Genomic DNA, 12365 nt, shown 5'->3' with positions numbered 1-12365 from the left:
GGCTGGGCTGTGGTAAACGAACATTATGAGGCTGTTGAATGTGACTCTCTTTCAGGGGGAGGGGCTCAGGTGGCAGATCTGGTCACTCTCACAAGTACACTTCAATACGGCAAGGCCTTCGGGACAGTCCATGACTTTGGACCTGTGTGGAAACAACGGGGGTTCCCTACCACACCTGGTCTACCCATCTCTCATCAAAAGCAGGTACAGAAACTCATGTCTGCCTGTGATTTTCCTGCAGAAGGAGCTGTTATCAAAAGAACAGGACACTCTACTGATAACGCCCAAGAATCCAAGGGCAACCAAACTGCTGATGCTGCTGCCAGCCTGGCTGCACAACAGACAGAGACATGCGTGAGTGTAATGGCTATCTCTCCCCAGGAGAGTGAGCCACCCCGAGACATTTATGCACAGGATAAAGATCCTGAAGTAACAGAGCAATGGACAAAACTCGGTGCACTGATGAACTTAGATGGACTTTGGAAATTCAATGAACGTTTTGTCTGCCCTGTTTCTGCTCGAACTGAGCTCCTGTCGTTATATCAAGGGTTGGCACATGCTGGGCCTGAGAAACCATATGCAATGATTTCTAAAACATGGTGGTGGCCAGAGATGAGAGCTTCCTGCAGGGATTTTTGCAGATGTTTAGTTTGCTTTAAGGTTAATTCTTCAGCTAAGCTAAATATCCCCTTAGGTCACGCCCCATGTCCCCAGCGTCCATGGACCCATCTTCAGATTGACTTCACTCTACCCCCTAGTGGGGGCTTTTCATACATCTTAATGATTGTTGATTTGTTCTCCAGATGGGTAGAGGCTTTCCAGTTCAAGAACTGCACTGCAGATGCAACTGCCTTGATGCATCTGCACATGCTCAAACTAACCATTGACTTAACTGTTTGGAGGACAGGAGGATGCTGACACTAACGAACAATCTGAGAAGCAAGCTGACAAAGAAACATGTTGTACCCCTAATGTGAGTGGAAGGTGTGAGAGCCTCGGAATGGGGACTGGTCTTTTTAGTGGCCAGCATGTCCGTGATGAAGTGAAGAGACAAGTGTGACCCGTCAGGGAAGCATGAGTCACCACTCAACCTTCCATAGAGACCTCACTTGTAGACCAGACGTGGCGGTATTGGACCCCACATTGGTCTTAAAACGGGGGATTGAAGGGGGGAGTGGGCCGACACCCTTGCCTCTTCATCATATGCATCTTCATCATATGCATCTTATCCTTTTGAATGATTTTTAATAACCTCATGAATTAAATAATCAGTTATTATCCTTTCAAAATAATGAATTATTTTGACAATCAATTTTATGTGATCATTAATACATTTAACTATTATTTAATATGATTTTGACTCTATGTCTGCTGTATGGTGTCTAATTTGCTTTCCAGAGACGGTCTGACAAAGACAGTCTGACCCCTATCTATGTGCCCTGACATAGATAGCCTGACCTCTATCTCTGGGTCCTGACCAACAGGGCCTTGGAGAAAGTTAGAACTTCCAAGAGGTGAATCCTGCCTGTTGTTAGTAACCCCAGGACAGGAAGGGGTGGGAGGATTTGAGTCTCCCAATTTTGATTTCTTCTCATTTATATAGTGTGATTTTTCCTATTGATAGAAGTACATTTTTGTCTTTATATTTCTTTATAGAATGAGGTAGATGACATTAGTCATACTTTTCTTTCTGGAGATGTGTTTGTCATGTGGTGTTGATATCTTGTTCTGTTGATAAGCTCACTGCTGCGCTAACCTTGGAGGAGAGATGTGCCCTAGAGTCTTGTGTGTGTGTGTGTGTTACATGTTCTGTGCAGGTCTATGGAATGGATTGGACCGCTTTTCTCACACCCTAGACCTCTTGGCGTCTTTCTAGGACTCCCCTGAAGTCAACACTACCCCAATCTTGGGATTGTCTGATGTATACATCCTGATTAACAACAACAACATCTCCTATCTATTCTCCTGTGACACATTGTTTAGACTTTATGCCAATCAGTAATATTCCACGTGTTTGTAATGATGTAAATCATGCCCTTGAAATTGGTATAACTGGTGTGGTAATTTTGTGTAGAGTAGAGTCTGGCCTGACACCGCCCTGAGAGACTCTGAAGCTGACTCTACTGATGAAACTGCAAACTATTCTTCAGTAAAATTCTCTCTGATGATTGAACATCCTGACTCCTGGTCTTCATTTCGCATATCTGGTCTATGGGTCAAAACTGTAACCCCTAACAGTTATGAGCAGATCCTCAGCACGAGCACACGCTCTACACTTCACCACAATGGTAACATCCAAAAACACTAACATAACACACACTTTGAAATACCAACATAATAAAACATTAAAAAGTCTCTCTATTTTCTCATCTCGTTTGAAATGCATAAAATAGCACTTTATTTAAACATTTACTCTTCAAATTCAGCCCATTTGCAAAGCATGATGGGAAGTGAATGTCCTGTTTGATTGGGTTACATGATTGAAACGTTATTTCAAAATAAAAACATTAAGTTATGCCAAAGAGTAATGGTTTTAAGTCAGTTTAACATGAATCAATTACATTTGAACCAGAAACCTGATATAATGGTGTTAAATCAAGATCAATTGCTTAAATAAAGTGAACAGCATCATAAGTTCATTTTTTTGAGTGTGTGTGTGTCAGTTCTTCAGTTGTGTGAGTGAGTCGGTTATCGGGTTGTGTGTGTGTGTGTGTGTCCTTTGGTTGTGTGCATGTGTGTGTGTGTTCTTCGGTTGTGTGTGAGTCAGTTCTCCTCTGCTGTTACTATAATAAAATCGTGGCTAATTTTCATTTTCATGAGGGGTGAAAACAATCCAGACACTGATTAATAATACAGGAACTGTGTCATTATATCCTAAGGAAACAAAATACTTTTGACCAAATTATCTGTAATATCTGCCAAATATAGTTTGTTCTAACCAAACAATCCTGCTCGCTTTAAAAATGAATAACCCAGTCAGAATAACCCAGCCGTGTCTTAGACTTTACAGGGTGTGTTTTTAATGGAAGAGAATGAAAAAGAAAATAAAGGCTTGAATTCAGTTTGTTTGGTCACCGTAAAGTGATCGGGTCAGCTTGACTGTCAAGGTAAGATTTCATTCAAAATATCTCCATTTGTCAGATTAAATGACTCTTTAAATACATTAAACTGAGGAAAATATTAGCTAATTTGACAATGAAACGAGTAAATAAACGCTTAATAACATGCAATATTGACACAAAGATAAAGGAGAAACATACATTTAAGACAGAAATATACAAAAGATGGATAAATTAGCACAATCTCACTCAGCTTCGCGCTTGATGTGGATTAACAATCTCTTTATGAACTTTTTGACAAAGCTGGGAGGCTAAGTTTGACTGTCAAAGGAAGATTTCATTCAAAATATCTCCATTTGTGTGATTAAATGACTCTGTAATGTATTTCTGTTCGCTACTGTTGGGTTATAGCCAAAAAAATCTGAATTTAAAATAGTGGAGCGCTAAATACATTAAACTGAGGAAAATATTAGCTAATTCGACATCCTCCTTAATGAAACAAGTAACTAAACGTTTAATAACATCAGATATTGACACAAAGATAAAGGAGAAACATACATTTAAGACAGAAATATAGAAAATATGGATAAATTCGCGTCATTGGTCTCAGCTTCGCGCTCGACTGGCCATGATGTGTGACGTCACAGGCGCGGCGGTTCTGATCGTGACGTCACAGACGGACAGACCCGATCGCGCTGAGCAAGTTTAGTTCTGCGAATATCAGAGTGGAAAATCTGCACAAAGTGTCACACAAACCCGAAGTCTCCCGGTAAACAGTTTACAAATGCCGTCTACAGTAGCGAGTCCTGAGGAGATGTTGAGCCGCGACCAAGAGTTCATGGATGCGCTTGAGTATTTGCCTGAGGAGAGCAATCCCAGCATCAGCGCATCAGATCCGGCGGAAAACAGCTCGCAGGACAACCCACCAGGTGAGGGATGCTTTAACACACATCAACACCGAGTAACGGGTACAGAAATAATACAGGTGACACTTTGGGTGCGTCGAGAAAAAGTTGGCAAGAGCGCGTTTGGTTCGAAACAGCAGCCGAGGGCGATAGAAGCCGAGCCGCAACAAGAGAAACCCGCGGCGTCATTTAAAAATACCTCTTAACGTGGGACCAAATGTACTTTTAAGACTTTTTCAGTCGAGAATGTACTTTAAATCTCAAATCTGAGTTTATTTCTAAAGAGAGCGCATATTTGAATATTTGATTTGGCATTTTCGGAGTTCTGCGATCCAGTCGATCAGCGGCGCTCATCGCTCGTTTACCCCGGCGAGAGCAGCCTTTCCTCGGCGTGACCTTCTGGCGTCTGCCGCTGACTCTGCAGTGGTTAAACATGACATATAATTCCTCAAATCTTTGGTCTCATAGATCTATAATTTGTTCCCTGGCAACAATTTTATTAAAAAAGAGACTGGGTTGTGTTTTGTGTCAATTTTATTACAGTGATAATATGCATACTTGTTTGAAAGCACATGTTTAATGTTTTAAATATAAACGAAAAGAGGCAGGGTTGTGTTTGATGACATTTTGTTTTATTGAAGACTAAAATAGAATACATATAAATATACATAATAAAGCTACTCACTTGGTCAGCTGTCAAAAAGGCGCTTGACGTCTGGCGTTTTTTATCAGAAAAGTTGAACTTTTTTCAACTTTAAAAGACGCGAGGCGTTTAAAAAAGAACTCATTACTTTTTTGAAAACACAGGATTATAATGTAAAACAGACGCTGGCAGCTTAAAAAAGACGTCAAGTGTGAACACAGCCTAAGCGTAACACTGATGGGGAGTCGGCCATTTTAATGCTGTCTCTATCGCAGAATCTGAAGGTCCGAAGCGCGAAACTTAAATCACGTGAGCCAACTCAATACACATAACGACAGTCAGAACGCATTATTCATTACATTTCAGCATCGCACACAATATAACTCACATTTATAATTTATTACGGGCTGAAATGTTGCACGCATATGTAACAAGCAAAGTATTATCATAATAATGTTTGAAAATATCAGCTCTGCTGTTATATGGTGCAAGGTACTTTTAATGAATTTCACGAAAGCACAGCAAGGTTTGTTAACTGTGCTTATAGAAACTGAGGAACAAAGAATGCGCATCAGGTGAGTTTTAATCTTTTACGTTTTTATGAAGCCACTGTAAACGGTATCGTCGTTACATATTACAATGCTAGCTTACTTTGTTGTTAATGACAAAGCCTGACAGTGTCACTGCTAAATACACGTTAACTACAGACCAACGTCTGTATTCATCTATCCATTCATCCATCAATGTATTCATCTATTCATTTAGCAATGTATTCATCCGTTGTTTCCGCCATGTTTCTCACGGACACGCCCCTAACTCGTAACTTCCCACTGGTATTTACGACTTTGTGGTGATGTTCATGTGCGTTCAACTCGTAAAAACTATCTTTACTATTCTTAACTTTATGACTTTAATGCAGCAATTAATAAAGCCTTCTCGCAGCTTCCATATTTGTGACCGGAAATACGTAATCGTCGTGGTAATCTTCTTCCTCTCCAGTCAGGGCAACAGGTAAACAAATGGCGCACGCAACGAGCAAGAGTTATTGTAGCTTACCAGGCTGTTCTTGTTATTCCCAAAAGCAGCCGTATCTGTCGTTTTATTCCTTCCCTGTTGATGGTGAAGTTTAAGGGAAATGGATGCAGCCTATCCGGGCGGGATGACGGAACAAACTTTCCTGCTTGTATACTACATACCTTAGTGCAAAGCGGCGTATGACGCGCCTCTGTGGGTAAATATAAAACCAATATTTTTTTTAACTAATATTAGTTAGAAAAGTATTAAGTTTTATCATATTTATAAAAGAAAATTACGCTGTACCAAGTCTTTCCGAATAAAATTGAGCGGCTGGAGGCGTATGGTGTAGGCGGAGCTAAAAATTCAAGTGCACACGCAGCTATTGCGTTGAGAGCGTTTGAAAGCTGTGACATCCTAATGGGGTGTTCACACAAGACACGAATTTGCATCATGGGAGGGGCTTCTACCAGGCAGCTGAATGTCTATTCACGTCTTTGCATTGATGTAAATCACTTGCGCTTAACGCTTCATTCGCGTCAGGTCTGAACCTTGATGGTTTAGCGGTAAATATGTTCTAGTCATATTTGTACATGATTTATAATAACTCATGACTGAAGTGTTACATTAATCATTAAGCATTAATCTGTGCTAATAAAACATGTTTCTAACCTTGCAGAAAAATACACTGTGAGGAAAGTGGTGACACAAAGCTCCAAAACCGTCACAAACCTAAAGCCAACGAGCACTTCTATGCTAAAGCCACCATCGACGAGCACGTGTGTGCTAAAGCCACCATCGACGAGCGCTTCTATGCTAAAGCCACCATCGACGAGCTCTTCTATGCTAAAGCCACCATCGATGAGCGCTTCTATGCTAAAGCCACCATCGACGAGCACGTGTGTGCTAAAGCCACCATCGACGAGCACGTGTGTGCTAAAGCCACCATCGACGAGCGCTTCTATGCTAAAGCCACCATCGACGAGCGCTTCTATGCTAAAGCCACCATCGACGAGCGCTTCTATGCTAAAGCCACCATCAACGAGCGCTTCTATGCTAAAGCCACCATCAACGAGTGCTTCTATGCTAAAGCCACCATCAACGAGCGCTTCTATGCTAAAGCCACCATCAACGAGCGCTTCTATGCTAAAGCCACCATCAACGAGCTCTTCTGTGGTAAAGCCACCATCAACGAGCGCTTCTATGCTAAAGCCACCATCAACGAGCGCTTCTATGCTAAAGCCACCATCGATGAGCTCTTCTGTGGTAAAGCCACCATCAACGAGCGCTTCTATGCTAAAGCCACCATCGACGAGCTCTTCTGTGCTAAAGCCACCATCAACGAGCACTTCTATGCTAAAGCCACCATCGACGAGCGCTTCTATGCTAAAGCCACCATCAACGAGCGCTTCTATGCTAAAGCCACCATCGACGAGCGCTTCTATGCTAAAGCCACCATCAACGAACGCTTCTGCGCCAAAGCCATCATCAACGAGCGCTTCTGCGCCAAAGCCACCATCAACGAGCGCTGCTATGCTAAAGCCACCATCAACGAGCGCTTCTATGCTAAAGCCAACATCAACGAGCGCTTCTATGCTAAAGCCACCATCAACGAGCGCTTCTGCGCCAAAGCCACCATCAACGAGCGCTTCTGCGCCAAAGCCACCATCAACGAGCGCTTCTATGCTAAAGCCACCATCAACGAGCGTTTCTATGCTAAAGCCACCATCAACGAGCGCTTCTATGCTTAAGCCACCATCAACGAGCGCTTCTATGCTAAAGCCACCATCGACGAGCGCTTCTATGCTAAAGCCACCATCAACGAACGCTTCTGTGCTAAAGCCACCATCAACGAGCACTTCTGTGCTAAAGCCACCATCAACGAGCACTTCTATGCTAAAGCCACCATCAACGAGCGCTTCTGCGCCAAAGCCACCATCAACGAGCGCTTCTATGCTAAAGCCACCATCAACGAGCGCTTCTATGCTAAAGCCACCATCGACGAGCGCTTCTATGCTAAAGCCACCATCAACGAGCGCTTCTATGCTAAAGCCACCATCAACGAGCGCTCCTATGCTAAAGCCACCATCAACGAGTGCTTCTATGCTAAAGCCACCATCAACGAGCGCTTCTATGCTAAAGCCACCATCAACGAGCGCTCCTATGCTAAAGCCACCATCAACGAGCGCTTCTGTTCCAAAGCCACCATCAACGAGCGCTTCTGTTCCAAAGCCACCACCTCCAACGATGGAGAATGTATCAGGCCTTCGGACCGTGAGGAAGGTGGTGAAACAAAGCTTCAAAACCATCACAAACAAAGTGTGTTCTCTTGTGAAGCGTTCACGCACATTCAGACGTGAGTCGGCAGCAGCCACGGATCCGCTCGAGACCGAGCCAATGCGTGATGATGCTCAGCCATCGGCTAGCGGTTCTGTGCCAACGCCGCCACCTCCAACAATGCAGAATCTATCAGCATGCTTTATCACCTTGGGAGAATTTATTAGAAAGAAAGGCTCTTCCATGAAAGAAAAAGATGCGAGAGTCATCATGAGGCGAATCTTTGTGGCTCTTAAAGACTTCTGGGAGCTTGGGGTTTACCTGCCAATCAATGTAGAGGGAATAGCCATCGACCCCAACACACTCCAGATCAAAATAACTGACTCTAGTCAGACACTAATGAAGCCATCCGAGAAGATGACAGGACGTGACCAAGCTTTAGCCGATGCCTGGTTTAAACGGTGCGCAAAATTAAAGCACTCAGAATCCTATTTTAAAGTGATGTATGCGCTGGTCAAAGACATCAACCCTCCGTTTTGGAAAAGGCGCCTTTCCAAAGGTGAGATGAATAACAATAAAGATAATGAATGTTAGTCATAGTAACACATTACCGTACCTCATGACTAATCTGCTTTCCTCTGATCTCGTTCACAGAATGCTCCAATCTTCTCCGGCGACTGGAAACACAGCGAGGGCTACAACTGCTGACAACCTTGCAGAACATTTTAAATGATCCCTGGTTTACAGTTAATCAGCCGATGATCGCCGGCTCGGGATCATTTGGGGCCGGATTCACGAAAATCATCTTAAGAAAAGGTCAATTCTAAGAAGTTCATGAAAATTAATACTTCTGAAATGTTATCTTAAGAACAATCTAAAGTATTGGCAGTTAAGAAGAATTTTAAGAGCTCTTCCTTTACTCCACTGATTGAGTGGAGTGGCGTCAGTTAAGTGGGAGTGGTCAGTTAAGGGGGAGTGGCATCAGTTAAGGGGGAGTGGCGTCAATTAAGGGGAAATGGTATTAATTAAAGGGGCAATGTAAAAAAAGCGCCACTGGGGCCCGGATGGCAGTGCATTTCCTTTTTTCTTTTCCTCTCTCTTCTCTCTCTTCTCTGTCGCTCCTCGTGCTTCCGTCTCCTTTCTCTCGCCTCGTCTGTTCCGACTCACAGGTGTTGCAGATGCTGTGACTGGAGCGGTGTGGAGCTACTTCTCGTGAGTGCCCTTGACCTGTGGGAGGTGTGGGGGTTAGTCACATTCGTGGGGTGGGGGATCCGTTGCGGTGTAATTAGTTGGTTTTTTTGGGTGGGTTAGGGGTTAGTTATGTTCATGAGGGGGGTGGGTGTTTGGGATCCGTTGCGGTGTAATTCGGGGTTTTTTTTTGGAGGGGGGTGTTTGGGATATTTGTAATTCGTGTTTCCGGCGGGGGGGGGGGGGGGGGGGGGTTGCAGGGGTTAGTCATGTTCGTGGGTGGGGGGGTTTTGTCGCGTTATAATTTGGGAGGGGTTGTGAGAGTTGGGGATGGGAGGGGGGGCGGTGTTGTGGTTGGAGTGGTTAGGCGGTGTTGTGGGTGGTGTTGGGTTAGGGTGGTTAGGTGGTGTTTGTTGGGTGGGGCGTTGTAATGGGGCATTGTTAGGGGGGTGTTTGTGGGTGGAGAGGGTGCTGGGTGGTGTTTGTGGGGAACCCCCAACTCTCACACCCTCACCCACTCACAGGCCGGAGGTGCTTATGGGACGGCGCTCTACACTCCCAGTCATGGTGTCTGCAGCATTCGGGGGTTTGGACAGGTGAGGTGAGAGAAGGAGACGGAAGCATGAGGAGCAACAGAGATGTGAGAGAGGAGAGAGGAAAAGAAGACATTGTCCCGTTCCCAAAATGCACTGCCATCCAGCCATGGCCAATGGGGTCAGACTCATTCCCCCACTCCCCTACGGTTGACTTCCCCAGTTCACTCCCCCAATTGACTCCCCTAGGATTGACTCCCCCGGTTAACTTACCTAGGATTGGCTCCCCCAGTCGACCCCCCCCCAGGGTTGACAACCCCAGTTGACTCCCCCAGTTCACTCGCCAAAATCTAGATTAAAGCCGCATCTCTTTAGCCAAGCATTCACATAATGCATCTCATCACCTTGCACTCCAGTTATATTAGCGCACATGATTGCCTTTGCTTAATGCTTTGAACAGCAGCTACGCTAATTATTTTCCTGTTCTGTTTTATTTGATCTGGGCGGCCATCCCGAGGGAACTAGAGAGTCTGTCAGCTCCAGTCTGGATCCAGCCTATCATGAAGACTTTATTCTAGTTCCTTGCCACCGTCGCTTTGGCTTGCTCAGTTGGGGACACTAACTTCAGATGACCATCACCTGTGAAGAGGTGCCTCGACTCCTGGAGGACTTCAGATGACCATCACCTGTGGCCATCACCTGTGACCATCAACTAATGATGTTCGACTTCGCCAGTCGGAGATAACTAATATTAAAAAGATAGTTCACACAAAAATTACAATTATGTCATCATTTATTCTCCCTCAAGTTGTCCTAACCTGTATATGTTTCTTTGTTCAGATATTTTGAAAAATGTAACAAAGCAACCATTGACTACCATAGTATTTCTCTCCTGCTAAGGTAGTCAATGGTTGATCTCTGCTTGGTTTACGCCGAGGGAACTAGAGAGTCTGTCAGCTCCAGTCTTGATCCAGCCTCTTATGGTGCGTTCACACCAGACGTGAATGAAGCGATAAGCGCGAGTGATTTACATGTTAAGTCAATGCAAAGACTTGTATAGACATTCTGCGAGACGAATTGAGCATTTGATGCATGAAACGTGTGATTCGTGCAAGTTGAAAAGTTCAGCACCTTGTTGAATAAATCACATGTAGAATTAAGGCAGTTCTGAAGGCAAAAGGTCCTCAAACACAATATTAGTATGGGGTTCCTAATAATCCTTTCGGTGAGTCCTCAGGAACTCAAGTTCCTTATTAGGAGCACACACTAATACTGTGTTTGACCCCCTTTCGCCTTCAGAACTGCCTTAATTCTACGTGGCATTGATTCAACAAGCTGCTGAAAGCATTCTTTAGAAATGTCGGCCCATATTGATAGGAGAGCATCTTGCAGTTGATGGAGATTTGTGGGATGCACATCCAGGGCATGAAGCTCCCGTTCCACCACATCCCAAAGATGCTCTATTGGGTTGAGATCTGGGGACTGTGGCGGCCATTTTAGTACAGTCAACTCATTGTCATGTTCAAGAATCCAATTTGAAATGATTGGAGCTTTGTGACATGGTGCATTATCCTGCTGGAAGTAGCCATCAGAGGATGGGGAGATGGTGGTCATAAAGGGATGGACATGGTCAGAAACAATGCTCAGGTAGGCCGTGGCATTTAACCGATGCCCAATTGGCACTAAGGGCCCTAAAGTGTGCCAAGAAAACATCCCCCACACCATTGCACCACTACCACCGGCCTGCAAAGACTGCTGCATACTGGATGTTCTTCCCTTTTCACACCATTCTTTGTAAACCCTAGAAATGGTTGTGTGTGAACATCCCAGTTTGACATTCAGTTTATAGTTCAGGAGATTGTCTTGACCAGGACCACACCCCTAAATGCATTGAAGCAACTGTCATGTGATTGGTTGATTAGATAATTGCCTTAATGAGAAATTGAACGGGTGTTCCTAATAATCCTTTCGGTGAGTCCTCAGGAATTCAAGTTCCTTATTAGGAAAACCAAAATAATACTGTGTTTGACCCCCTTTTGCATTCAGAACTGCCTTAATTCTACGTGGCATTGATTCAACAAGCTGCTGAAAGCATTCTTTAGAAATGTCGGCCCATATTGATAGGAGAGCATCTTGCAGTTGATGGAGATTTGTGGGATGCACATCCAGGGCACGAAGCTCCCGTTCCACCACATCCCAAAGATGCTCTATTGGGTTGAGATCTGGGGACTGTGGCGGCCATTTTAGTTCAGTCAACTCATTGGCATGTTCAAGAATCCAATTTGAAATGATTGGGGCTTTGTGACATGGTGCATTATCCTGCTGGAAGTAGCCATCAGAGGATGGGCACATGGTGGTCATAAAGGGATGGACATGGTCAGAAACAATGCTCAGGTCGGCCGTGGCATTTAACCGATGCCCAATTGGCACTGAGGGGCCTAAAGTGTGCCAAGAAAACATCCCCCACACCATTACACCACCACCACCAGCCTGCACAGTGGGAACAAGGCATGATGGATCCATGTTCTCATTCTGTTTACGCCAAATTCTGACTCTACCATCTGAATGTCTCAACAGAAATCGAGACTCATCAGACCAGGAAATATTTCTCCCGTCTTCAATTGTCTAATTTTGGTGAGCTTGTGCAAATTGTCGCCTCTTTGTCCTATGTGTAGTGGAGATGAGTGGTCCCCGGTGGGGTCTTCTGCTGTTGTTGCCCATCCGCCTCAAGGTTGTGTGTGTTGTG

General features: G+C 44.4%; 1 protein-coding gene across 1 annotated transcript; it reads left to right on the top strand.

The window, feature by feature from the left end:
- The first annotated feature begins 7689 nt into the window (after nucleotides 1-7689).
- On the top strand, nucleotides 7690-9179 carry LOC137083527 (uncharacterized). The gene is made up of 2 exons (XM_067449482.1): nucleotides 7690-8457; nucleotides 8553-9179. Exons 1-2 carry the CDS (start codon nucleotides 7695-7697, stop codon nucleotides 8723-8725), a joined length of 936 nt encoding a protein of 311 aa, XP_067305583.1. The 5' UTR covers nucleotides 7690-7694; the 3' UTR covers nucleotides 8726-9179.
- The last annotated feature ends 3186 nt before the right edge of the window (nucleotides 9180-12365 follow it).

The sequence above is a fragment of the Pseudorasbora parva genome, chromosome 7 (genome assembly GCF_024679245.1).
Source record: "Pseudorasbora parva isolate DD20220531a chromosome 7, ASM2467924v1, whole genome shotgun sequence".
NCBI lineage: Eukaryota > Metazoa > Chordata > Actinopteri > Cypriniformes > Gobionidae > Pseudorasbora > Pseudorasbora parva.
This window is presented reverse-complemented; position numbering and strand designations above follow the sequence as displayed.

Bases quoted from the DNA above. Each gene is read 5' to 3' on its own strand.
- LOC137083527 (XM_067449482.1), top strand. From the start codon at position 7,695: ATGCTAAAGCCACCATCAACGAGTGCTTCTATGCTAAAGCCACCATCA. The intron at 8,458-8,552 runs GTGAGATGAATA...TCTCGTTCACAG, and splicing joins GAAAAGGCGCCTTTCCAAAG to AATGCTCCAATCTTCTCCGG.